The 23,602-nt window shown below is 46.3% G+C and overlaps 1 protein-coding gene across 2 annotated transcripts in view; it reads left to right on the top strand.

The window, feature by feature from the left end:
- Positions 1 to 23,602, top strand: part of NPLOC4 (NPL4 homolog, ubiquitin recognition factor) — a 57,222-nt gene that overhangs the window by 4,555 nt on the left and 29,065 nt on the right. For both annotated transcript variants that reach the window (XM_060081067.1, XM_060081066.1), the window contains exons 3-9: positions 6,779 to 6,891; positions 12,767 to 12,943; positions 14,756 to 14,804; positions 15,533 to 15,627; positions 17,815 to 17,938; positions 19,837 to 20,016; positions 23,442 to 23,528. In XM_060081067.1, the coding sequence (XP_059937050.1) occupies positions 6,779 to 6,891; positions 12,767 to 12,943; positions 14,756 to 14,804; positions 15,533 to 15,627; positions 17,815 to 17,938; positions 19,837 to 20,016; positions 23,442 to 23,528 (825 nt within the window). The remainder of the gene's footprint in view (positions 1 to 6,778; positions 6,892 to 12,766; positions 12,944 to 14,755; positions 14,805 to 15,532; positions 15,628 to 17,814; positions 17,939 to 19,836; positions 20,017 to 23,441; positions 23,529 to 23,602) is intronic.

Consider the following 23,602-nt stretch of genomic DNA (forward strand, 5'->3'; position numbering starts at 1 on the left):
CCTGGAGATGGTGCTGGGATACACTAAATGCTCGAGTTCTTGAGAGATTGTCTGAGACAGAGATTAAGCATTACGTAGCTATTGCTTGGACAGTTGTGGGGATAAACATGAGATGTAAGAGGACTGCATACAGTTGTGTTTTACTTTTCTGAGTCTTTGTGATATGGAAATTTCTTAAACTTAAATCTGTAGTAACCAGGGGACTTCCCTGGTGGTCCAGTGATTAAGGCTCCGTGCTTCCACTGCAGGGGGCACAGGTTACGGATTTGATCCCTGGTTGGGGAACTAAGATCCCGCATGCTGTATAGTGTGCCCCAAAAAAAACCTAAAAAAAAAAAAATCTAGTAGTCATGTAGAGATATGATTTTGTTTTTAACTTGAGACTTTTGTGCTTGGCATCAAATGTAGAGTTGTTGGACAGGTTAAATTCAGATGATTTCAGAGAAACCTAAAAAGTCAGGATTGTAGTTCTGACTTTTATTTGCCTCAGAAGTATTCCTAAAATTCTGGTGTTTCCTCTGTTGTTGTCTTGCATAGGGAATATAGACATAATAGCTGTCATTGGATGTGGGTGGAGTCAGTGAGGTACAGTTTAGTGTTGACTGCTTAATCGCTGAAGCCATCATCAACACGGTAGTAATTGTTTAGGAGAAATTTTCTTGGGAATACTCAAAAACAAACATATTTATTACTCTGAAGTAATGTTTCCCCTCAAGTGAAAATCATTTTCTCTGATTATACAAATAATATAGATTAATTATAAGAGGCTCAAAAACAATACAGGAAAGTATAAAGAAGTAAGAATAACTCAAGATTTTATTAGCCAGAAATAACTGTTAATGTAACGTCTTTATGTGTACACATGTGCAGACACACAGACACACAGACACACACACCTCTCTGCATGTGCATGTACACATAACTTTCACCAAAATGGGATCGTACTATACTACTGCTGTATTTTCATCAAATCTGACTGAGTTTAAGGAGAAACATTTACTTATTTATTTTTTTAAAAATTAATTAATTTATTTATTTTTGGCTCTTCCAAATTTATATTTGGGTCTTCGTTGCTGCACGCGGGCTTTCTCTAGTTGCGGCGAGCAGGGGCTACTCTTCATTGCGGTGCGCAGTCTTCTCAGTGCTGTGGCTTCTCTTGTTGCGGAGCACGGGCTCTAGGTGCGTGGGCTTCAGTAGTTGTGGCTTGCGGGCTCTAGAGTGCAGGCTCAGTAGTTGTGGTGCGCCAGCTTAGTTGCTCCGCGGCATATGGGATCTTCCCGGACCAGGGCTTGAACACGTGTCACCTGCATAGGCAGGCGGATTCTAAACCACCGCGCCACCAGGGAAGCCCAAGGAGAAACATTTATGTATCAGTAAGAAAGAAAAAAACGCTGTCACACCTACTTGTAGCATTTTATTTTATATGTAAAGTGCTTTTTTAGACTGATTTGGAAAATAATGTATTTTAATCATGTATTATGTATTTGTAAGGAGGAAAATCCAATTGAAATTAATTGGGTAGGCTCTCCCTATGAACTCATATTCAGAGTCCAGCCCTCCTGAACCTTTTTTTTTGACTCAGCTGTCAATGTCATGCTTACTGAAGGGGTCACTTTCTGCCCTCTCAGGAGGGTCAGTGTGCCAGCTGCCAACAGCTGTTCTGCAGGTGCTGGTGCTAGAGTGCTTACGAGCAGGGCTCAAAAACTGAGATCCCTGTCCTTCCTTGATTGATCATTAAATGGATTGTTTGATAGAAATGTTGAGGGGTGACAGTTGTTTAGCTGACTGGGTGACAGGTTTGCATGAGCCCAGGCAGTGACCTGTATGTCAGCCCTGCTGCCCTGCAGGCAAGAATTGTAAGCCTGTTGCTGTAAGATGCACCCATTCTAGCGAAGTTCAAATCTCACCTTGTGATCATTTGTATCCTGCTTTTTTTTTTTCTTTTTGCGGTATGCGGGCCTCTCACTGTTGTGGCCCCTCCCGTTGCGGAGCACAGGCTCCGGATGCGCAGGCCCAGCGGCCATGGCTCATGGGCCCAGCCGCTCCGCGGCATATGGGATCCTCCCAGACCGGGGCACGAACCCGTATCCCCTGCATCGGCAGGCGGACTCTCAACCACTGCGCCACCAGGGAGGCCCTATCCTGCTTTTTTTCACTTGACAATAGGTTATGGACATAGTTCTATGTCAATAAATGTAGTTTTACGTCTCTTTTTTTCTGTGGTAAGAAAAATAACATAAAATTTGCCGTGTAAACCATGTTTAAGTGAACAGTTCAGTAGCATTAAGTATATTCACAGTGCTGTGCAACCATTCCCACCGTCCATCTCCAGAACTTTTTCATCTTCCCAAACTGAAACTCTGTCCCCATTAAACACTAACTCACTCTCCCCCTCCCCCAGCCCTTGGTAATCACTCTACTTTCCATCTCTATGAATCTGACTCCAGGTATCTCACATAAATGGACTCATACTGATTTTTTTTTTTAAGATTTTTTTGATGTGGACCAATTTCTTAAAGTCTTCATTGAATTTGTTACAATACTGCTTCTGTGTTATGTTTTGGTTTTTTGGCTGAGAGGCATGCAGGATCTTAGCCCCCCGACCAGGGACGGAACCCACACCCCTGCATTGGAAGGCAAAGTCCTAACCACTGGACTGCTGGGGAAGTCCCTTGATTTTTTTTTTTTTTTTTTTTTTTTTTTTTGTGGTACGCGGGCTTCTCACTGCTGTGGCCTCTCCCGTTGCGGAGCACAGGCTCCGGATGCGCAGGCTCAGCGGCCATGGCGCACGGACCCAGCCGCTCCGCGGCATGTGGGATCTTCCCAAACCGGGGCACGAACCCGTGTCCCCTGCATCGGCAGGCGGACTCTCAACCACTGCGCCACCAGGGAAGCCCCCCTTGATTTTTAATAATTAATAATTTGTGCATTTGTGCCCTATAAGTGGGCTTTGAAATGGCCTTCCTGTCCTTCACAGACTTGCCTGAAAAGTGTATGTTGACCACTGTGAACATTGTTGGCTCCAACTTGCTGTCCCCATACTTGACAGCCTTAATCCTGATTTAATATGTGGCATTATGCCCTCTAAGGAAATTGGTTTTACAAGTGTGATGAGATGGCTTGCATTGAAAATCTCTCATAGGATCTTGAGTTACTGGTTCCTTTGAGACCATCTAATGCTTCTCACTCAAGAATTCCTTCTCGGGCTTCCCTGGTGGCGCAGTGGTTGAGAATCTGCCTGCCAATGCAGGGGACACGGGTTCGAGCCCTGGTCCGGGAAGATCCCACATGCCGCGGAGCAACTAGGCCCGTGAGCCACAACTACTGAGCCTGCACATCTGGAGCCTGTGCCCCACAACAAGAAGAGGCCGCAACAGTGAAAGGCCTGCGCACCGCAACGAAGAGTGACCCCCGCTTGCTGCAACTAGAGGAAGCCCTTGCACAGAAACGAAGACCCAACACAGCCAAAAATAAATAAATTAATAAATTAATTTAAAAAAATAGGAACAGTCATTAAAAAAACAGAATTCCTTCTCTGTGAATCACCAGACCATAAACCCCTCCAGGACAAGTTCTTCTGGCTATCTTGCTCGCCGGCGTCTTCCCTCACCTCCACGACCCAAGAGTTTGCTTCTGTTGCTGTCAGTCCCCTGAATTGGCCCTTACGGAGTCACCCCAGATCCTACCTCTATCTTTTTTTTTCTTTTTCTTTTTCTTTTGGCCATGCTGTGTGGCTTGTGGGATCTTAGTTCCCCAACCAGGGATTGAACCTGTGCCCTCGGCAGTGAAAGTGCTGGACCACCAGGGAATTCCCCTCAGTCCTATCTTAACTGACCTCTCAGCAGCAAGTGACGTTTTCCCTTATAATACTTAAAAGTTTTTTTAACTGTGAAATAAAATATTTGCTAAGAAATGCTTGAAAAATATGAACAGCCAAAATGATTGATGATGAAGCAAATACCCAGGTCTGAGTGGGGGGCAGTGCCAGTCTCCAGCAACCATAGGTCAGCCTTCCTCCTCCCTCACCCTGTCACCCCTCTCCTGACTTGACGGGGGTTGCTCCCCGACTTTTCTGTGTTTTACCACACAGTATGCATTCCTAAACCCTAAATTATAGTTTTGCCTATTTTGAACTTAAGATAACTGGGATCATGCCATGTATTCTTTTCTGTTACCTTCAATTATAAACATTTGTATTAATTTTACTCCATAGCATGTTTCTGGTTTTATTACAGTAGTTACACATCAAGATTACCTCAGGTGTGAAATAAAATTTTTAAGATTTTAATCGTGCTTTTATAAGACTCTGCTAAGATTTTTTTTTTAATGCCCGGTACCTTATGTTAGATTTCTGTATCTTTAGATAAAGAATTCACAGAGTTCAGAGAAGCAGTTATTTTCACAGGAGCATCATATAAAACCTAATACATGTATTTCTTCATCTCCCAAAAGTGGACTTCAACATATGTGAAGTAATGTTGTTGGTTATTGTATTTGAAAATGCAGCTGAATCTCAGTCCTGGTATAAAGCACAGAGCTCAGTCATGTGGTCACAGGGACGTTCCCTCTGCCCACAGGGCTGCCCACATAGCACTCTGCTCCGCTCTGGAGATTGCCTTACATCCCAGGAGCGCTGTGCTAACTCACACAGCCGACATTCCTGGTACAAGAGTTCTTTCTCATTCTTGGCAATAATTGCAGTGCTTTGTCTACAGAAAAACAGAATGGTTTTGCAGAATAGATAAAGTGCCACAATTTGTTAATTTCGGTTTATATCTGTTTCAGAAAAAAGAGCCATTATTTTTACCTTTTTTGCTCTTGGGAATACAAATTTCATGGTCTTAATTTCCTGGTGCTTTATTTATTAATGCCACTTTTACCTTGGAGAGAAAAAATCACATGGTATCAAATACTTGTAATACATTTGATACAAAGTCTTAACTTAGTCTTAAAGGCCATTTCTTGTTAGCATTTTCAGAATTTCAGAACGACAAGGTGATTCAGAGTTACCTTTTTAAAAATTTATTTATTTATTTATTTTTGGCTGCGTTGGGTCTTCATTGCTGCACACGGGATTTCTCTTGTTGCAGTGAGCAGGGACTACTCTTTGTTGTGGTGCATGGGCTTCTCATTGTGGTGGCTTCTCTTGTTGCAGAGCATGGGCTCTAGGCACGCGGGCTTTAGTAGTTGTGGCTCGCGGGCTCTAGAATGCAGGCCCAGTAGTTGTGGCGCAGGGGCTTACTTGTTCCGCAGCATGTGGGATCTTCCCGGACCAGGGCTCAAACCCGTGTCCCCTGCATTGGCAGGTGGATTCTTAACCACTGCACCACCAGGAAAGGCCCTAGAGTTACTTTCAATCTTTTTTTTTTTTTTTTTTTTTTAATTTTTTTTGAGGTACGCGGGCCTCTCACTGCTGTGGCCTCTCCCGTCGCGGAGCACAGGCCCCGGACGCGCAGGCCCAGCGGCCACGGCCCACGGACCCAGCCGCTCCGCGGCACGCGGGATCGTCCCAGATGGGGGCACGAAGCCACGTCCCCTCATCGGCAGGCGGACCCCCAACCACTGTGCCACCAGGGAAGCCCTCAATCATTTTTTTTAATCAGCAGAAAATACTGTTAGTACATAAAGTTAATCTTTAAACTCTTGTTTTCCTTACAGTAAATAAATTCTAGGTTTTACCAATAATTCCGTGTTAAAGGGCAAATCAATCATAGCTAAAAAGCAGCAGGTAGAACAAGGTATAAAATGGGGGGAGGGGGTGAGCCTTTGGGTGCCTCAGGGACATGCGGCTCCTCCCTGGTCCTGTTCCTGACCTGTGGTGGTTGCTCTGTCAGGATTCTCCTGGCAATTCTGTGATGGTTTCCTACTGTGTGATTTGGAGTTCTTACCTTCGTGTGACCTCTGCGTCGGAGTTTCTGTCTGGTGTTGTTCAGCCTGAAGGACATCCTCTGGCATTTATTGTGGTGGAGGCTACAGGCAACAGGTGCCCTTGGGTCTTGTTGACCTGAGAACGTTTTAATTTTGCCCTTGTATTTGAAGGGTATTTTCTCCAGATGGAGAATTCTGAGTTGACAGATGTTTATTCCTGCCTCAGCACTTTAAAGATGTTGTTCCATTGTCTTCTGGTCTCCATTGATCTTTGGATTTTAGCAGTGTGATGATGACATGCCCAGGCATTAGTTTTCTCTTTATTTATCCTACTTTGGTTTTGCTGAACTTCCTGGATTTGTTACTCTTATGTTTTTCATCAAATTTGAGGGTTTTGGCCATTCTTTCTTCAAATGTTTTTCAGTCCTAGCCTTATTCTCTTCTCCTGAGGATCATTTGATATTGTCCCAGGGGTTCCTAAGACTCTGTTCATTTTTCTTTCAAATCTCTGTCTTCAGATTGTCTGGTTTCTGTTAACCCATCTTTAATTGACTTTTTGTCATCTCCCTTCTGATGATAAGCCCACCCAGTGAATTTTCTATTTCAGTTATTGTGTTTTTCAGTTGTAGAATTTTTGTTTGATTCTATTTTATCATTTCTGTTTCTCTGCCAAGATTCCCTGTCTCTTCTTTGTTTAACTTTATTCTGATGACCCTAAAAGTCAAGCTCCAGATCTGACCCCTCTCTTGGCCCCAGACTCAAATTTCCTCACGAGAGAGCAAAATAACAAGAGAAATTTGGTTAATGAGGAACAGTTTCTAAACTCACTAGTAACGTCTGATGTATATGTGGTCAGAGTAGTGAGACTTCAATATTTTATTAAATTTCTGTTGTTTGGGTCTTGTTTTAGGTCGCAAAGGAGTTTGGCTTCCAAAATAACGGCTTCTCGGTTTACATCAATAGAAACAAGACTGGAGAAATAACAGCGTCATCTAACAAATCCCTCAACCTGCTGAAGATCAAGTGAGTGCCCGAGGGGAGAAGGTGGGGAGTGGGGAGGGCATGTTGGCACCAGTTACCTGCCTGAGGCCGCTCAGTTCTCTTCTTTTTCCTTCTCATGCTACTGTGATTACGGTCCTGAATGCGGACCAAAGTTCAGGTGACTGTGCTTCTTGCCAGGTGTTTGGCAGCCACGCTGAATCTGTAGTTACTGTTGAGCCGGTTTGATTGACTTGCGTAATTCTGGGATGTATGTCACAGAGAAGGAGTTATGGTCCTGGGTTGTGTGTGCACCTGCACACTCAGCTGCTTCACTGCGGAGAAGGACCTTGAATGTAGCTCTGTGCGTCGTTTTGCCTCGGGACTTGCTTGGTAGGTTGGGGAGCCTGGCAGTACAGTGGCCCGTTGCCCACGCTGTATTTCTTGCTGGCAGGACACCCTGGAGTGCCTTAGAATTGATGGGTAATGTCAGAAGGAGTTTCTAGGGTGCAGAGACCTCTTCCTGCAGCCCGCTGCCTGTTTTTCTAGTTTTATGGGAGCACAGCCACATTCATTCGTTTATGTGTTTTCACGCTACAAGGGCAGGGCTGAGTGATTGTGACAGAGACTGTATGGTCTGCAAAGCTGAAAACATTTACTATTTGGCCCTTTACAGAAGAGGTTTGCTGACTCCTGTCTGAACTGCCTGGGCACACCTCACGTATCAGTGAGCAGAACCCTTCAAGTCATCTTTATCCTCAGACAGAGGGCAGGGATTTCTCCCATCGGGGCTACAAGCAGCCTGGCTGCTGTAGCCACTGGCTGAGGGTTGGGCTGGGCTTTGCTGGCACTTGGCTGTGTGCCTTTTACCAGTCAGAATAATAGGCTATTTTGGCAGTTTGTGTGATCATTTTTAGTTTCACAACTAGTATATCTAGGGGGGAAAAATACAATTTTAGCATTAATTTATTTGTTCTTCAACAAATATTCGCTCGGCACCTGCTCTTTGCCTGTCGCTGTGAGGATGTAAAGCCTTTCCCTGTTTACGTTCGTTTCCAGTGGGTGAGGGTCATCTTTCCTCCCAGCTTGCAAAGGGTTTTCACCTCTTGAGAATCACTTCCTATGGGCGTTACTCGGGTTTGGACTCACACCCAACACTCACAGGCTGTGTGCCTGGGAAGTCACCTAACCTCACTGGGCCTCACCACCCTTGTCTGCAAGGGGGTGGCGATGCCTCCTCCACATGGTTGTCCGGTGCCTGCACGTGATGAGCGCTGCAGGGGTGGCAGCTGTGTGTCTAAGCTATTCTGATGACTGGATGCCAGAAACGGGGGCTGCAGAGTGAAACACCCTGTCTACCTGAGGTGTGGTCACAGTTGGATGGCATGTCTTTCTGGATTATCCTAGAGCATGTCTTTCCAGTGATAGTTGTGATGCTTGTTGAGTAGCACAAGCCCAAACTTGAGAACCTTGTCCTGTCACCACTCGAGAGTTATCTGACCATGTCTGTGGTCACCCTGAGCTCCTTGTAGGTTTCACTCCACTGCCTCTGCTTCCATCGTTGCAGTTCAGCTGGCTGTTATAATTCTCTTGTTCATTTGTAGGTTCTTTTTTTCCCCTCTGGATGCTTTTAAGATCTTCTGTTGGTCTTGGGGTCCTGTGGTTTCTGTTGACCTGTCCAGGTGTGGATTCCTAGTTGGTTGGTTGGTTGGTTGGTTTAATGCTATCTGATGTAAAATGTGTTTTCTGTATCTGCAGGTTAGGTCTAGAAAATTCTTGACCATTACCTCTTTATTTATTTTTTTAAAGATATTTTATTTAGGGGCTTCCCTGGTGGTGCAGTGGTTGAGAGTCCACCTGCCGATGCAGGGGACACGGGTTTGTGCCCCGGTCCGGGAAGATCCACATGCTGCGGAGCGGCTGGGCCCGTGAGCCATGGCCGCTGAGCCTGCGTGTCCGGAGCCTGTGCTCTGCAATGGGAGAGGCCACAACAGTGAGAGGCCCGCGTACCGCCAAAAAAAAAAAAAAAAAAAGATATTTTATTTAATTTATTTTTATATTTTGTTTATTTATTTATTTGGCTGCGTCAGGTCTTAGCTGCGACACATGGGATCTTCGTTGCAGCACACAGGCTTCTCTCTCTAGTTGTGGCATGAAAGCTCCGTAGTTGCAGCGCACGGGCTCTAGAGCACGTCGGCTTATTAGTTGCCCCGCAGCATGTGGGATCTTAGTTCCCCAACCACGTATTGAACCTGCGTCCCCTGTATTGGGAGTCAGATTCTTAACCACTGGACCACCAGGAAAGTCCACATTATATCTAAATATTACCTCTCCCCCATTCTCTCTATTATTTCAGTGATTACGTTTTTCACTTTTTTCTATTTAATTCTGTTTGATTCCTTTCAGCCCTGGCTGTTAGGTCATGTGCTCACAGGGGCTCCTTCCCAGCTCCTGCTGTGCTCTCACACTGACCCCCAGGCTTCCAGTGAAGACTGCTGGGTTCCCTGGAGGCTCTGCCTTGGCCTATCACACACCTGATGCTTCCCTCTCGGGTCCTGAGGTGTCTGGGGTCTGTCTCCCGCGAGTGAATTCAGGGTTTGTGAGGATCCTTTCACACTGTTGCCATTGTTGTCTAGCCTGTCCCTAAGCAGGGGATTTGGGAAGAGCTGCCGAGTCTGCAGCCCCTCCGCCCACTCTCCGAGCCCCTGGTCATTGTGGATAGTCTCTTGTTGCTTGTACTCTTTTTGTTCCGTTTCCAGCTAACATTCCATACGTAAGTTTATATTCTTTGTCTTTTTTTTTTTTTTTTTTTACGTTCAACAAATATTTCTTTAATGCCTTCCAAATGCCAGACACTGTATTCTAGATACTTCGATACATCAATGAACCAAATAGACACCTTCCTCCTAAGGGACTGTGTTCTAGCAGAAGTCAGATCCTAAACAATATATATAACAAGTAAGTATCAGGCTATATTTGAAGGTGATCAGTGGTATGGAGAAAAATAAAAAGAAAGCAAGTTACGGAAGCCTGGGAGGAAGAAGTGGGTGGCAGGGATGCACACAGCAATTTTAAAAAGAGAGGCCAGAGTTGGCTTCACGGAGAAGCTGACGTGAGCAAAGACCCCAGAAGTCTGTCTGGGGAGAATGTGTTACTGCCATGCCGATTTAAATGTTCCACGTTGGTCCCTTCACAGTATTTAAAAATATAGAAATCATTTAAAAACTACTTAAAACCTACTTTAACAGCAGGATGAAGACCACTGTCAAAGAGAGCTTCATTTTTGATGATGTTTCCCACCCCGGGCAACACTTTCTGATCCATTAACACGTCACACAGCATCCGTCCTCTGCTTTTTCACTTCACTTTCTGCTCTTGAGAAACTAAAGTTAGGTGAACATACGTCTAATTCTTCCATCATTCTTATTCTCTGTTGGCTTTCTGCTGAGTTTCTGATTTCTACTGATGAGTCAAAGAAACAAATCAGATCTTTGGAGAGCTGTACTTCAAACACAGGGGAAAGTCCATTTTTATTTTTAGACTTAACTGGATTAATCACGAGGGAGCCTTTCATTCCAAAATGAATCCGTAAAGCTTTTGGCCCAAAGTACATAAAGAGCTCCTTCCCCAGAGTTTCCACGCCACTGTAAATGTGTCCATTAAACAGCCTCAAGAAATTCTGGCTGGAATCTTTATTATTATTCAGTGCAGCAGCCTGTGAGGAGCCCGCAGCCCCAGAGGCCGAGGGCGGCGAACCGGGCCCCCCCGGGCTCTGCAGCGCTCGGCCCCGCATGTCCGTCACCGCCTGGCCCGGGCGCACTCGCGCCCGAATCTTCTCTCCATTGAGAGTACAGCCCGGTCCTTCCACCATCTCCCGGGCCGCCCTGTGCGCCACTATGCTGCACAGCCCCGCTGAGAAAACTGCCGCGCAACCTCACGTCTGCGCGGGCCATATTCTTTGTCTTGAATTCCACACCTGAAGTCCTTGGCTGTCTAAATCTGTTGATTGTTGTCTGCCCTCTGTTGCTCGCAGTGGCTTGTTTCTCTTGTATATTTGGTGACCTTTTTTTGAGAGCTTATATTTGGCCAATCTTGGTCTTAGGGGGCACTGAAAGATCTGGGATTGGTGACTTTTCTACGGAGAAGCCATTTGCTTCTCTCGGCACAAGGGGGCGTCATGGGCCCGGCACTTGAGTTAATTTCTGTCTGGTTTCCTGAACCAAGTAGCATCCCTGATTTTACCCCGGACACATGGCAGAGCAGGCCTTTGGTTACAGACTTCTCAGCAGTGACTTTTTCCCCTACAGCATAGTGGATGGAGGCAGACAGGATTCCTCCTTGGTTCCTGTTTTCAGCTGGTGGGTTTTTCCCAGCGGTTTAGACATCCTTCAGACATCTGGCTTTGTGTGGCATTTCAGGTTCAGCAGCTCGCTTTGGGCAGGCAGGCTCAAGGCCTCGTCTCTGTCTCTCGTGGCCCAGACAATGGCTATAAGCCAAGCTCAGGGTTCCCATAATGGGCTGGCCGGAGGTTCCTTCACTATTCTTATTTGAGCTGCTGTGGGTTTTTGGACCCTTGGGGAAACTCTTTTCTTTAGAGCTCCACGGTGCATTTTAGAGGATATTTGTTAAAACTGATACAGCATTTGAGCCATGTATCCTGAAGCTGGAAGGTGTTTAGGAATATCTCATTTGCTCTTAGAAACAAATCTTCAATTACAAGTTGGTGATTTTATCACCCTAAATTATGGGAGGGAAAAGAGGGGCGAGCAGACCCGTTGAAGAGCTGCAGCCCAGCCTCCTGCCATCCCAGCTGTGGTGCCTGCTCCCGTTCTCTCCATTTGTTGGTTGGGGGCTGCAGGCAGTTCTTTCAGTCTTTCTTCCTGTATGTGCATCTTGTTGAGAGCAGTGAAATACTTGCCTGGTGGTGCTGCTACAGCTTTTCCTCCTGTACTGGTGTTGAACACGCTGAGTGTCTCGGGACCCGCAGCGCTCCCGGGTGGGGACTGTTCACCCATACCGGCGGGGTGGCAGTCAGGCTCTGGCAAAGTCAGCGGTGGGTCTGACGGTGAAGGACACCATTCACATTGAAAATGATTGAAAACCAACTATTGTCCTTTGCACTGTGAATCATGGCAGCCTTTGTGGAAAGCAGTACGTCAGTGGCTTTAGGAACAAACGAACCTCCTGAAGTCTAACGAGCCCTCTCCTGAAAATCTGCCCCTCGGCCGGGAGACCGTGTGACTGCCCGTCTCTGGGCGTTTCCGCAGTGGGGCCTGTAGTGGCAGGTCCCAAGGGAGCCATGTCCGTCATGCGGGAGCAGCAAAGCGTATTGTGAGGCAACTTCACTGCAGAACGTTGATTAGACCTAGACCATGTTTGGAGGGATTATGAGAGAACAGTAAGTGCAGAAAGTGTGTCTCTTATCTCCTCAGTGACGCCTGTTATGTACACATGTATTTGTGAACGTAGAGAAAGCAGTGGAAGGATATGTCCCAGGCAAGTAAATGGGGGGCAGCTGAAGAGAAGGCCAAGGAACGAATGAAGGAAAGTGGGAGCTAAGCAGAGAGGGAGGAGGGAGGGGGCCATGCAGCTCCAGTGTCAGCTGTGATTTTGTGTGGTCTTTGTGGAACCAGGTGCGTGTATGCATGTGCAGCATTGATTGCGCAGTGTGGTTGTAAGGAAGTTATGTTACAGTCCAGAGAGCCTGCTGCTGACCTTCATAGGGGGAAGAGGCATAGGGGAGGTGGGAAAAGAGAACTCTGGTCTCTTAAAATTGGAAGCCTCATTGTTTAGGCCTGCAGGGTGGTTGATGTTGCTGTTTGCAGGTGTCAGAGGTTCTCACACCTGAGTTGATCTTCTGTGCAGCTTAGGTTGTGAAGAAAGGAAGGTGGCCTCTACTTAATATTTGTCATTTGAACAGGCATGGAGATTTGTTGTTCCTGTTTCCCTCGAGCCTTGCTGGACCATCGTCTGAGATGGAGACATCGGCCCCACTGGGGTTAAAGGCCTGTGGTGCTCCCAACGTGGTGGAAGATGAGATCGACCAGTACCTCAGCAGGCAGGACGGGAAGATCTACAGGAGCCGTGACCCACAGCTGTAAGTGCCTGCGGGGCCACAGTGTCAGTGAAGTGAAATGTCTGTAACATGCCCTGATAAAGAAATGTAAGTTTTGAGTTTGACCATCTATTTTCAGATTACATCTCACTTCAAGTTCTTCTGTGAGCTTTTTCTCATTGTTTGAATCTCAAAGTATGCTCCATGTGTACTTTATTATTATTATTCTTTAAAATACACTACGATTGTCTTTTTTTTAAATTAATTAATCAGTTTTTACTTTTGGCTGCATTGGGTCTTCGTTGCTGCATGTGGGCTTTTTCTAGTTGTGGTGAGCGGGGGCTGCTCTTTGTTGCTGTGCGCAGGCTTCTTACTGCAGTGGCCTCTCTTGTTGCAGAGCACAGGCTCCAGGTGCACGGGCTTCAGTAGTTGTGGCACGCGGGCTCTAGAGCACAGGTTAAGTAGTTGTGGCATCAGGGCTTAGTTGCTTCATGGCATCCCGGACCAGGGCTCGAACCTGTGTCCCCTGCACTGGCAGGCGGGTTGTTAACCACTGCGCCACCAGGGAAGCCCCACATGTAGTTTAAAATTTTCTAAGTGTTGAGAACTAAGAGTTCTAAGAAGTCCTCACCGTGGTGTGCCCCTGAGACACCTGAATGCATGTGCAGAGTGGGCTTTAGCAAGTGTGACAGGGTGGAGGGGGTGGTACCTGGGCACCTGCTGGTGCAGGTCCTTGTTCACGTTGTCTCACTTAATTTTAGTGGAGGAATCTCTATCTTCCATATTCAGTACACTCTTTCCGTTCTTCTAGGGAACACTTCATTTGCTGAAGGTGCTGCTCCTTCTTTGAATATTCACTTTTCACCAAGGATTGTGTAAAATGCTTATCCTTGTGTACATTTGTTTATTGTAGATTTTTTTCAGTTCTTTTTAAGGAGACTATTTAGAAACATCTGATTTCACACTCAATGATGTAAAATTGTCTGAGCGAAGGTTGTCTCTTCAGTGGAATCTTTGTAACTGCATCACCCTGTAATCAAGACATTGAGATATTGGGATTCCACATGCTGCATTAGTGACCTGTATGTCTCAGATCAAAGGGCCCCAGATGGTTCCGAGCTGCAGTTGGCGTGGAGCCACTCTGTGGCCGTGGCCATCAACTGGCTCTCTGCCCCCATTTGTGTTCCTCCCAGGGACCCAGTGCCACTCCTACCCCGATCCGTGTTTATGAGGCCTCATTAGGAATCGTTTTGAGTGTGCATGTGCATGTGCGTGCATCACCTGCAAGAGTCTGCCTGTTGGGAGACTCAGGCCCTTTCTGCTCTGAAATATAGAATGAGGTGCACCTAGGAGTTCCGACCCCATGTGGACAGTGCTGTGACTGAGCCTGTTGGCGCCCGAATGCATCTCCACCGTCCTACTATGTGCAGACTGAAACCCACAGAGCCAAGCGTTCTTTTCATGCTTTTTTCCAAAATAAGCATGAAGTGGGTGTTTTCCACACTTTAGCTATTTATGTACCATCCTCAGGGTTTTTACCATGTCCATGTACCAACTTTCTTAGTCTTTACCAAACATTTTTATTTAAATTGACTTTAAATCCATTCAGTTTTGCTTTTAGTTTGTGTTAATATCCATGAAATCACAGGTTTGGTGCACTGGTCGGTATTTTCTAATACACACCAAAATATTAAACCATTAAAAACTGTTCACCACATACCATTTCAGATAATTCCATGTGGATGGGGAGGTACTTTATTAGGTATGATGTGCCTCTTAAGTATCAGCATTCAGGGCGGCAGCACCAGAAGAGCAGTGTGCTGACGCTGTGCGTTTCTCTCCCCTGTGCTCTAGGTGCCGACATGGGCCTCTGGGGAAGTGCGTGCACTGCGTTCCTCTAGAGGTGAGAGTCCGAGTAGAGTGCATTCCCAGAGCCGTCTTGACACTTCCCCTAAGTCCCTGGGCTGGGTCGGAGTGGTTCAAGGAAGTTACCTATTTATTGCCCTGGGCCTCGTAGTCCCACTAGTGCAGGCTGCACTGAGAGGACGAGCCTTTATTTATGGGAGTGACCTTCTGGGTGGATTATGAACGGCTGGGGCATGGGTATTGCTGTGATAAAGGGGCACCATTTACACTGGGCTCCCTGGACAGTCCTTTTAAAACCTGACACAAAGCCGGGCCTGGCGGTTTTCGTGCTCATCATTGTTTTGATTTACTCTACCCTGAATCTCACGTCTCCTCTACTGATTTGTCGTGGTGAGGTTGAGAGTTACCACAATAATGCCGGCTGGTGACTGGTTAACGCTGAATTTACGGCAGGAAGGCCAACCTGATTTTCTTCATGAGGCTCCTCTTGCTTCATCGTGTGGCTTTTTTTTTTGGCAAAATTTACCTGATATTTATTTGACTTGGAGCGTTTTGTGTTTAATAGAGATTCATTTCAATCTTGAAAAGATAACTGGAACACAGAGAAGAACTTGGTTCTGACTTAGAACGATAGTGAGGACCCATTGCCAGTTCTCCCTCACTGCCTGCCCACCCGCCTCGGGGCTTGGCGGGTGGAGGCTGCGACCACCGCGACCGCGACCCCAGCGGCAAGTGCGTGACTGTGTTGACTGTGTGTTTTGGCAGCCTTTCGACGAGGACTACCTAAATCACCTGGAGCCTCCCGTGAAGCACATGTCCTTCCACGCCTACATCCGGAAGCTGACCGGAGGGGCCGACAAGTAAGCGGCCTGAGGGCAGGGGGCGGCACCCATGTGGCTTTGGGGCGCAGAGTTCTTTTCTGTCTCTGGCACGTGCTGCCTAAAGCCCCTGGGCCTATGAGTGAGAAAAGTAAAGATCAAAGTCTGGGCATGAAGTGTTTGTATTCGTGAATCTTGTCCTGATTCTAAAAGAGAAACAAGTGGGGGGAGACTCTGGTGCCTGCTGTAATCCACAGTGCCCAGTGCATGGGCAGAGGCCAAGCAGGCAGAGGCCAGGCTGTGGAGGCCCGGGGGCACCCCGCTGACCTTCCTTCGGGTATGCGGTACCCTGGCAACTTAGTTGTTTCTGAACCTGGATGAGATAAGGCGTGATGGTGGCCAGTCCTGTGTCTGTGGAGTCTGCCCTTTGCCCTGGAAGCTGCCTCTTTATCAGCTCAATTTCACAGCTGTAGCGGGGCTGAGGCAGTGGCGCTGTCCGTGGCTCGGCCTCTGGTGCCTCAGCATTGCTGTCTGCAGGCTCGGCCAGGCGGCAGCGTGGGTGGGGTTGGGCAGTGGGGGCATCTGTCCCTTGGCTCTTAGAGAGCACGCTGTGACAGTGGCGAGCTGAGAGCAGTTTGATTTCTTTTAGACTACGTCAGGCACTTGCCTGTGCAACCCCCTTCTGTTGATATGCTCACCTCACCAGAAAGTAACGGACTTCTTACTGTGATTTTATGATTCCTATCCGTGCAGGGAGAGGAGACGGTGGCTGAACCCGAGTCAGCAATATTTTATGAAGAACGTCACGTTGGCCTGCTCGTAGTTTTTCTCTGACAACTCGCTAACATCCTAAAATGACTTTTTAAAAAAGTTAGACCAGGAAAAAAAAAGATCCCACCAAAAGCCCATTTTTGCCCATCTGTGGGGTAAGCTCTGGAGCTGTCTTGACCAGAGCATGAGTGTGCTGGGACCTGTCTGCCTTTTGTCAGTCTAGGTCAAGGGCTCACTTGTTGCTGTTGTTAACATGCAACCTAGGTGGCAATCATTGCTTCCCGGGTGCCATCGTTCCAGCATGCCGCTGGCTTGTGAGGACAGGACTGATCACTGGACCATTTGTGAACGGGAAAGTGGCAGAGGGTGAAGTCACTTGTGCAGACTCACCCCAAGTCCACAGTGGGGCCCAGGACATCCTCACTGACCAAAAGCAGAGTGAAGATATCTTTGTTATGTATCCTAATCAGGTTTCTTCCATGAATAAGAATTTTATACAGAAGTCTAAGTACTAGACTCATAAAGTAAATGTTCCTGATAAATTGATGGAACTTAAAAAGAAGTTCATTTTCTGTCAGTGGCATAGGTTAGATCTAGATATTTAACAGTACTGTTGAAAATCTTATGTGGTACATATATACAATGGAATATTACTCAGCCATAGAAAGGAATGGAATTGGGTCATTTGTAGAGATGTGAATGGACCTTAGAGTGTCATACAGAGTGAAGTAAGCCAGAAAGAGAAAGACAAATATCATATATTAACGCATATATGTGGAATCTAGAAAAATGGTACAGATGAACCTATTTGCAGGGCAGGAATAGAGACGTAGACGTAGAGAACAGACATGTGGACACGGGGGGATGGGGAGTGTGGGACAAATTGGGAGATTAGTTTTGACATAAATACACTACCACGTGTAAAATAGATAGCTAGTGGGAACCTGCTGTATAGCACAGGGAGCTCAGCTCAGTTCTCTGTGACGACCTAGATGGGTGGAATGGGGGTGTGGGAGGGAGGTCCAAGAGGGAGGGGATATAGGTATACATATACATATATATGTAGTATATATGTGTATACATATATATGTGTATGTATATATATATATATACAGATACTTCATTGTACAGCAGAAACTAACACAACATTGTAAAACAACTACAATTTAAAAAAAAAAGAAAAAGGAAAAAAATCTTCATAGATGTTAGTGGTAGTGAAAATTAAAACTTTTTATTGGAAAGTAGTTCTGTATTCCTGTACAGTCTAGTGTACAGGACAGAAGCTACAGCTCCATTAGAATAAGTTTTAACACGTTTTCCCTGCTGTGGATACCACGTGCTTAGCTCCTGAGAACTCCCTTCAGGAAGTGTAAGATACCTGACATTTTATTTCCAGCCTCCTGCTACACTTTTCACCATTGTAATGTTTAATTAATTAAGTTGCCTTTTCTTTTTCAGGGGGAAATTTGTTGCCCTGGAGAACATCAGTTGCAAGATTAAATCAGGGTGTGAGGGACACCTTCCGTGGCCTAATGGCATCTGTACTAAGTGCCAGCCAAGTGCCATCACGCTGAATAGACAGGTGAGATGTTCGCTGTATCCATCTAGACGCAGAAAGCCGTACATTTGTGTTCATGGCTGAGGAGTGAAAATGTCTGGAAAAGCCCCTCCTTGGAAAGGAGCTGCCGGTAGCAGTGTGAGTTACATGGGGCAGAGTCTCAGGTATTCTGGGGCTGATTGACGTTTTTATGGAAATCATACACTGAGGACATTATTTGTAAGATCTCTAGCTCTTTCAAGCATAGAGGGGAGCCTTCAGTTTTCTGTTTTGTTGGCTTGTGTGGAGGCAGAATTTTCTTGGTGACTGTTGAAAATGCTCAGTGGTTGTGACTTTACCTTTTAAGAAACTGTGGCTCTGGAAGTTGGTAGTTGAACAGAACTGCCCTGGGACCAGCTCAGGGTATCTGTCCGGGCCAGGTTAAGAGGGGAGCTGGGCTCAGGAAGGAGCGAAAAAAAATCAGGGAAAACTGTGTGCAGTTATTCTGGCTTTTTCCACTCTTATTGTCCAGCCCTCCAAAAATAGCCCTCCTCATCTTTCCCCTGCCACTGCCAGCCCATGTTTAGCTCCTTAGAATTCCACCCCTCCTTAACTGTTTGAGAACCTTTCTTCCCTTTCTTTCTCTCCTTCCCTCCCTCCCTCTCATTCTCTTCTTTCCTTCCTTCCTTCCTTTCTGTTTATTTTGGCTGCATTGGGTCTTCATCGCTGCATGCGGACTTTCTCTAGTTGCAGCGAGTGGGGGCTGCTCTTCGTTGCCGTATGTGGACTTCTCATTGCCGTGGCTTCTCTTGTTGCGGAGCACGGGCTCTAGGCATGCGGGCTTCAGTAGTTGCAGTATGTGGGCTTCAGTAGTTGTGGTCCTTGGGCTCTAGGGTGCGCGGGCTCAGTAGTTGTGGCGCACGGACTTAGTTGCTCCGTGGCATGTGGGATCTTCCCAGACCAGAGATTGAACCCCTGTCCCCTGCATTGGCAGGTGGATTCATAACCACTGCACCATCAGGGAACTCCCCTCCATTTTTTTTTTAAATTTTGTTTTTTTTTTTTTTGGCCGCGCTGCGCGGCATGCAGGATCTCAGTTCCCCAACTAGGGATTGAACCCTTGCTCCCTGCAGTGGAAGCGCGGAGTCTTAACCTCTGGACCACCAGGGAATTCCCCTTCTCTCTTTCTTTCTGTCTTAATTTCTTTTTGAAAACTGTTTTTTTTGACCTAGAGATTGTGAAAACCTGCATTTTAGGCAAAATCCCAGTAAGATTAATTTGAATTAATTTAATGAGAGTCCCACCCCTACCCCTCCCACCCACTAGAATCTGAATTGGTCTTAAGGGCATAGCACATTCTTTTTTTTTTTTCCCCGCCCCGTGTGGCATGCAGGATCTTAGTTCTCCAACCAGGGATTGAACCTGTGCCCACTGCATTGGGAGCACAGTCTTAACCACTGGACTGCCAAGGAAGTCCTGAGAGTACATTCTTTTTTTTTTTTTTTTAAATAAATTTATTTATTTATTGGCTGCGTCGGGTCTTCATTGCTGTGCTCAGGCTTTCTTTCGTTGCAGCGAGTGGGGGCTACTCTTCGTTGTGGTGCGCGGGCTTCTTGTTGCGGTGGCTTCTCTCGTTGTGGAGCACGGGCTCTAGGCGCGCGGGCTTCAGTAGTTGTGGTGCACGGGCTTAAGTTGGTCCATGGCATGTGGGATCTTCCCCGACCAGGGCTCAAAGCCATGTCCCCTGCATTGGCAAGGGGATTCTTAACCGTTGTGCCATCAGGGAAGCCCCCGAGAGTACATTCTTAAAGTGTGTGTGTGTGTGTGTGTGTGTGTTTTAAAAAGCTAGGTAAAAGATACTTGTGAACAGTTTGTGATAAAATAGTAAATTATTTATTTTTTATGGAGTGTTTTAATTTAGCCCATTGTTGTTAACTCTGCAGAAATACAGACATGTGGACAACATCATGTTTGAGAATCATACAGTTGCTGACCGCTTCCTTGACTTCTGGAGGAAGACAGGGAACCAGCACTTCGGGTACTTGTATGGACGGTACACGGAGCACAAAGACATTCCTCTTGGTATCAGGGCTGAAGTGGCTGCGATTTATGAACCTCCTCAGGTAGATGTGAACAGGATTTGCACTCTATGGGTCTCTGTATTGCTTTGTTTTGAAAGCTGTGTGGGAGCCCTTTTCAGGTTGCATGCTGCTTCTCTTACTGTATCATTTGCCCAGTCTATCTCTCTCTCTATACACACACACACAGTATTTATTTTCTGAATTATTGGAGAGTAAGATCATGGCCCCTAAATATTTCAGTGTATATTTCCAAAGAATAAGGACACGTTCTCATATAACAAGTACATTGAGCAACTTAAGTAAATTGAACTTCGATACAATATTTTTATCTAATCTGCCATCTTATTCAACTTTTGTCAGTTCCCCCAAAAGTGTCATACAGTTGCCCTCTTTCTTCTGCTTCTGTTATCTCCTCTGCCCATGCCTACAATCAGCTGTCCCAGGATTTATGGAATTAGAGTCACAAAACTACTCAAGTTCTTTATCTTATGCCACACATGTAACTGTCTTAATAACAATATCAAAATTACCACCAATGTAGGACTGAAAACAGTTCAAGATTGTTTTGGTGGGAGGGGAGGGCCCCTAGGGTATATCCCACTAGGGACCAGCAGCTGGTTACTGTGTTTTAAAGTCACTTGGAAGATTTTCCCTGTATGATTACATCACCAAAGAGTTACACATTTATGTTCATTTGTTTTATTTTCAGTAGTTAGGGATTGGCTTTATGTATATATATATATATATATATTTTTTTTAATTTATAAAATAGATTTATCTATTTATTTATTTATTTACGGTTGTGTTGGGTCTTCGTTGCTGCCTGCGGGCTTTCTCTAGTTGTGGCAAGCGGGGGCTGCTCTTCGTTGCGATGCGTGGGCGTCTCGTTGCGGTGGCCTCTCTTGTTGCGGAGAATGGGCTCTAGGCACGCGGGCTTTAGTAGTTGTGGTGCGTGGGCTCAGTAGTTGTGGCTCGTGGGCTCTAGAGCGCAGGCTAAGGAGTTGTGGCACACAGGCTTAGTTGCTCCTTGGCATGTGGGATCTTCCCGGACCAGGGCTCGAACCCGTGTCCCCTGCATTGGCAGGCAGATTCTTAACCATTGCGCCACCAGCGAAGCCCGTATATATTTTTAAATTTGTATAATTATGTAAAATGTTTATATGGTTGTATGGTGTATGTTATATAAAATACTTATTTTGTTTTATTGTATATAAGTTTACTACAAAAGTGAAGATTGGAACCGTATTGCATCCTGGTTCATGATGTGCTGAGGTAGTTGGGGGAGGGTCCTGTGCCTGCAGGTGACTGTGATGTAAAAACACAAAACACGGTGCACTGAGGCATGGCCAGAGGGGTGAATGGAACAGAGTAAGTGTTAGTGGCTGAATTAGGTGGTGGGAAATTGGTGTTCACTGTAAATTCTTTAACCTTTGCTGTATGTCTGAAATTTTTTATTTAAAAAAATGTTGGGGGCTTCCATGGTGGCGCAGTGGTTGAGAGTCCGCCTGCCGATGCAGGGGACACGGGTTCGTGCCCCGATCCCGGAAGATCCCACATGCCGCGGAGCGGCTGGGCCCGCGAGCCATGGCCGCGGAGCCTGTGTGTCCGGAGCCTGTGCTCCGCAGCGGGAGAGGCCACAGCAGTGAGAGGCCCGCGTACAGCAAAAAAAAATAAAAATAAAAAAAAATAATAATAAAAAATAAATAAATAAATAAATAAATAAAATTTAAAAATGTTGGAAAAGTAAAAAAAATTTGCACATTTGCAAAGTGAGATCTACAAACAACGTCTTCCCCTTCATCTAATTTCCTCCCTCTCCTACAGGTAGCCCCCACTTTAAGCAGGTTTTGGCTTAGGTCTCCGAAGTTTGATTTTTTTAGTATAAGCAGATACACAGGTATTTCACACTATCCCCTCCTTTGTCTCTGGGTGGGCACCACGCCATACACAAGTGTGTCACCTGTGCCGTGTTCTGGAGATCTCACCGTGACTGGTCAACTTTTTAAATAAACCAGGGTCTGAAACTGCAGGCCTTGTGGCCACTGGCTGGTGTGCAGGTGTGTGGCTCCTGCACAGACGCCGTTTCTTCCCTGGCTGTGTTTGTACAGATTGTGTGTCGTCTGCTCCCTTGGATATTCTCATTATTTCCTGAGAGCTACAGAGGAAATGTTTGACCAGGCCTTTTGTGATGGCTCACTTCCAGGGAGACATGAGATGGCAGCAGATGCTCACCCAGAGACCCTGCTTGTCTGACTCTTGGGGCACTGAGTGTGCTCTGTCAGCGGGAGCTGCTTTTGGAAGCACAAGACGATCCAATTCAGTTTTGAGGAGGGTCCTTTCATGAAGCATTTCAACAGTTCTGTTAAGAGCATGATTGAACAGAAATCGGAACAGAAGCCTCTGGTGTCCAGGCTACTAACAGCATCATCAGAGCTCCCAAATTGGGGATCTTGGAGGTTGAAACACTTGACCTCTAATAACCTCCAGCTCATTAGAAGTTGAAGCTCATGCTGCCACATGTCATGAAACAAAACCCTTAGGTTTGTTCTGAGTTTGTGCTTTGACCTGTGCCCTGGAGGTATTAATGATCTCCATATGGGTCATACCCAGCAACATAAAGTTCTTTTGCTGTTTTGCCGGGATTTGACTAATTTACAAGGATATACCCAATTAGTATAACTCAATTTGGAATTACCTTCGCTTTCATATTCTATAGCCGGGTCTTCTGCTCAGTATGATGCTTAGCTTTATGAGCTGCATTTCAGTGCAGATTGAAGATTTCAGCAAGCTTTGTCCACTGCAGGAAGTGGGATCCTGTGGCCGGTGTAGGTTGCATGTGAGCCAGCCCACGCCCCCCGCCACTGCCCCAAGCTGAGGGCTCTGCCCACCGGTCAGCAGGTTACCGATTTCAGGTGCCCTATCCTTGGCTTAGGGTGTGTGTATCTGTTGTACTCTCTCACTCTGCCTTGCCTGTGAAGCTAAGCACTGTCCCTGCAGGAGCTGCATACGAATTTTCCAAGGCTGTTTTTTGGGAACGAACGTTCCCTTATAGCTCTAATCTTACCTAATCTAGCCAAGCCTATTTGGAGTGAAAACTATTTATCCGAGGGAGTTTTGAAACTAACTTCTATCCCCAGTGAAGGAACCTTAAGGTGTAGAGAGCCTTCCCTAGTCCTAAACGACCACATGTTTCATGTGGAGCTGCTAGCTTGAACCAGCCTGAATACGGCCTCTTCATGTTCTCTGAATCTTGATTAAAAGCAAAGCACAGCCCTAGAAGGGAAGAGCCTGGAGGGCTTGGCCTGTGTTATCTAGTCGAGCTTTTCCTGCTGCCTTAACTCTCCTTTTTGGCAAGGGGGAGACTGGTGTTCCTTTGTGACACCTGAGCCAGAAATGGAACAGAGCTGCTGTGCTGCTTTTCTGAACCCCTCCTCTAAATCCATCTTCTCTCTTTAATACCCCCACAGATCGGTACACAGAACAGCTTGGAGCTTCTTGAAGACCCAAAGGCTGAGGTGGTTGATGAAATTGCTGCCAAACTTGGCCTGAGGAAGGTACTGAAGTATTCTCTTGGCCTTGAGGGGAGGCCCCGGCTCTGTGTTGGGGACATCTAGGTGGGTGGTATGGC

Source organism: Mesoplodon densirostris, chromosome 18 (assembly GCF_025265405.1).
Source record: "Mesoplodon densirostris isolate mMesDen1 chromosome 18, mMesDen1 primary haplotype, whole genome shotgun sequence".
NCBI lineage: Eukaryota > Metazoa > Chordata > Mammalia > Artiodactyla > Ziphiidae > Mesoplodon > Mesoplodon densirostris.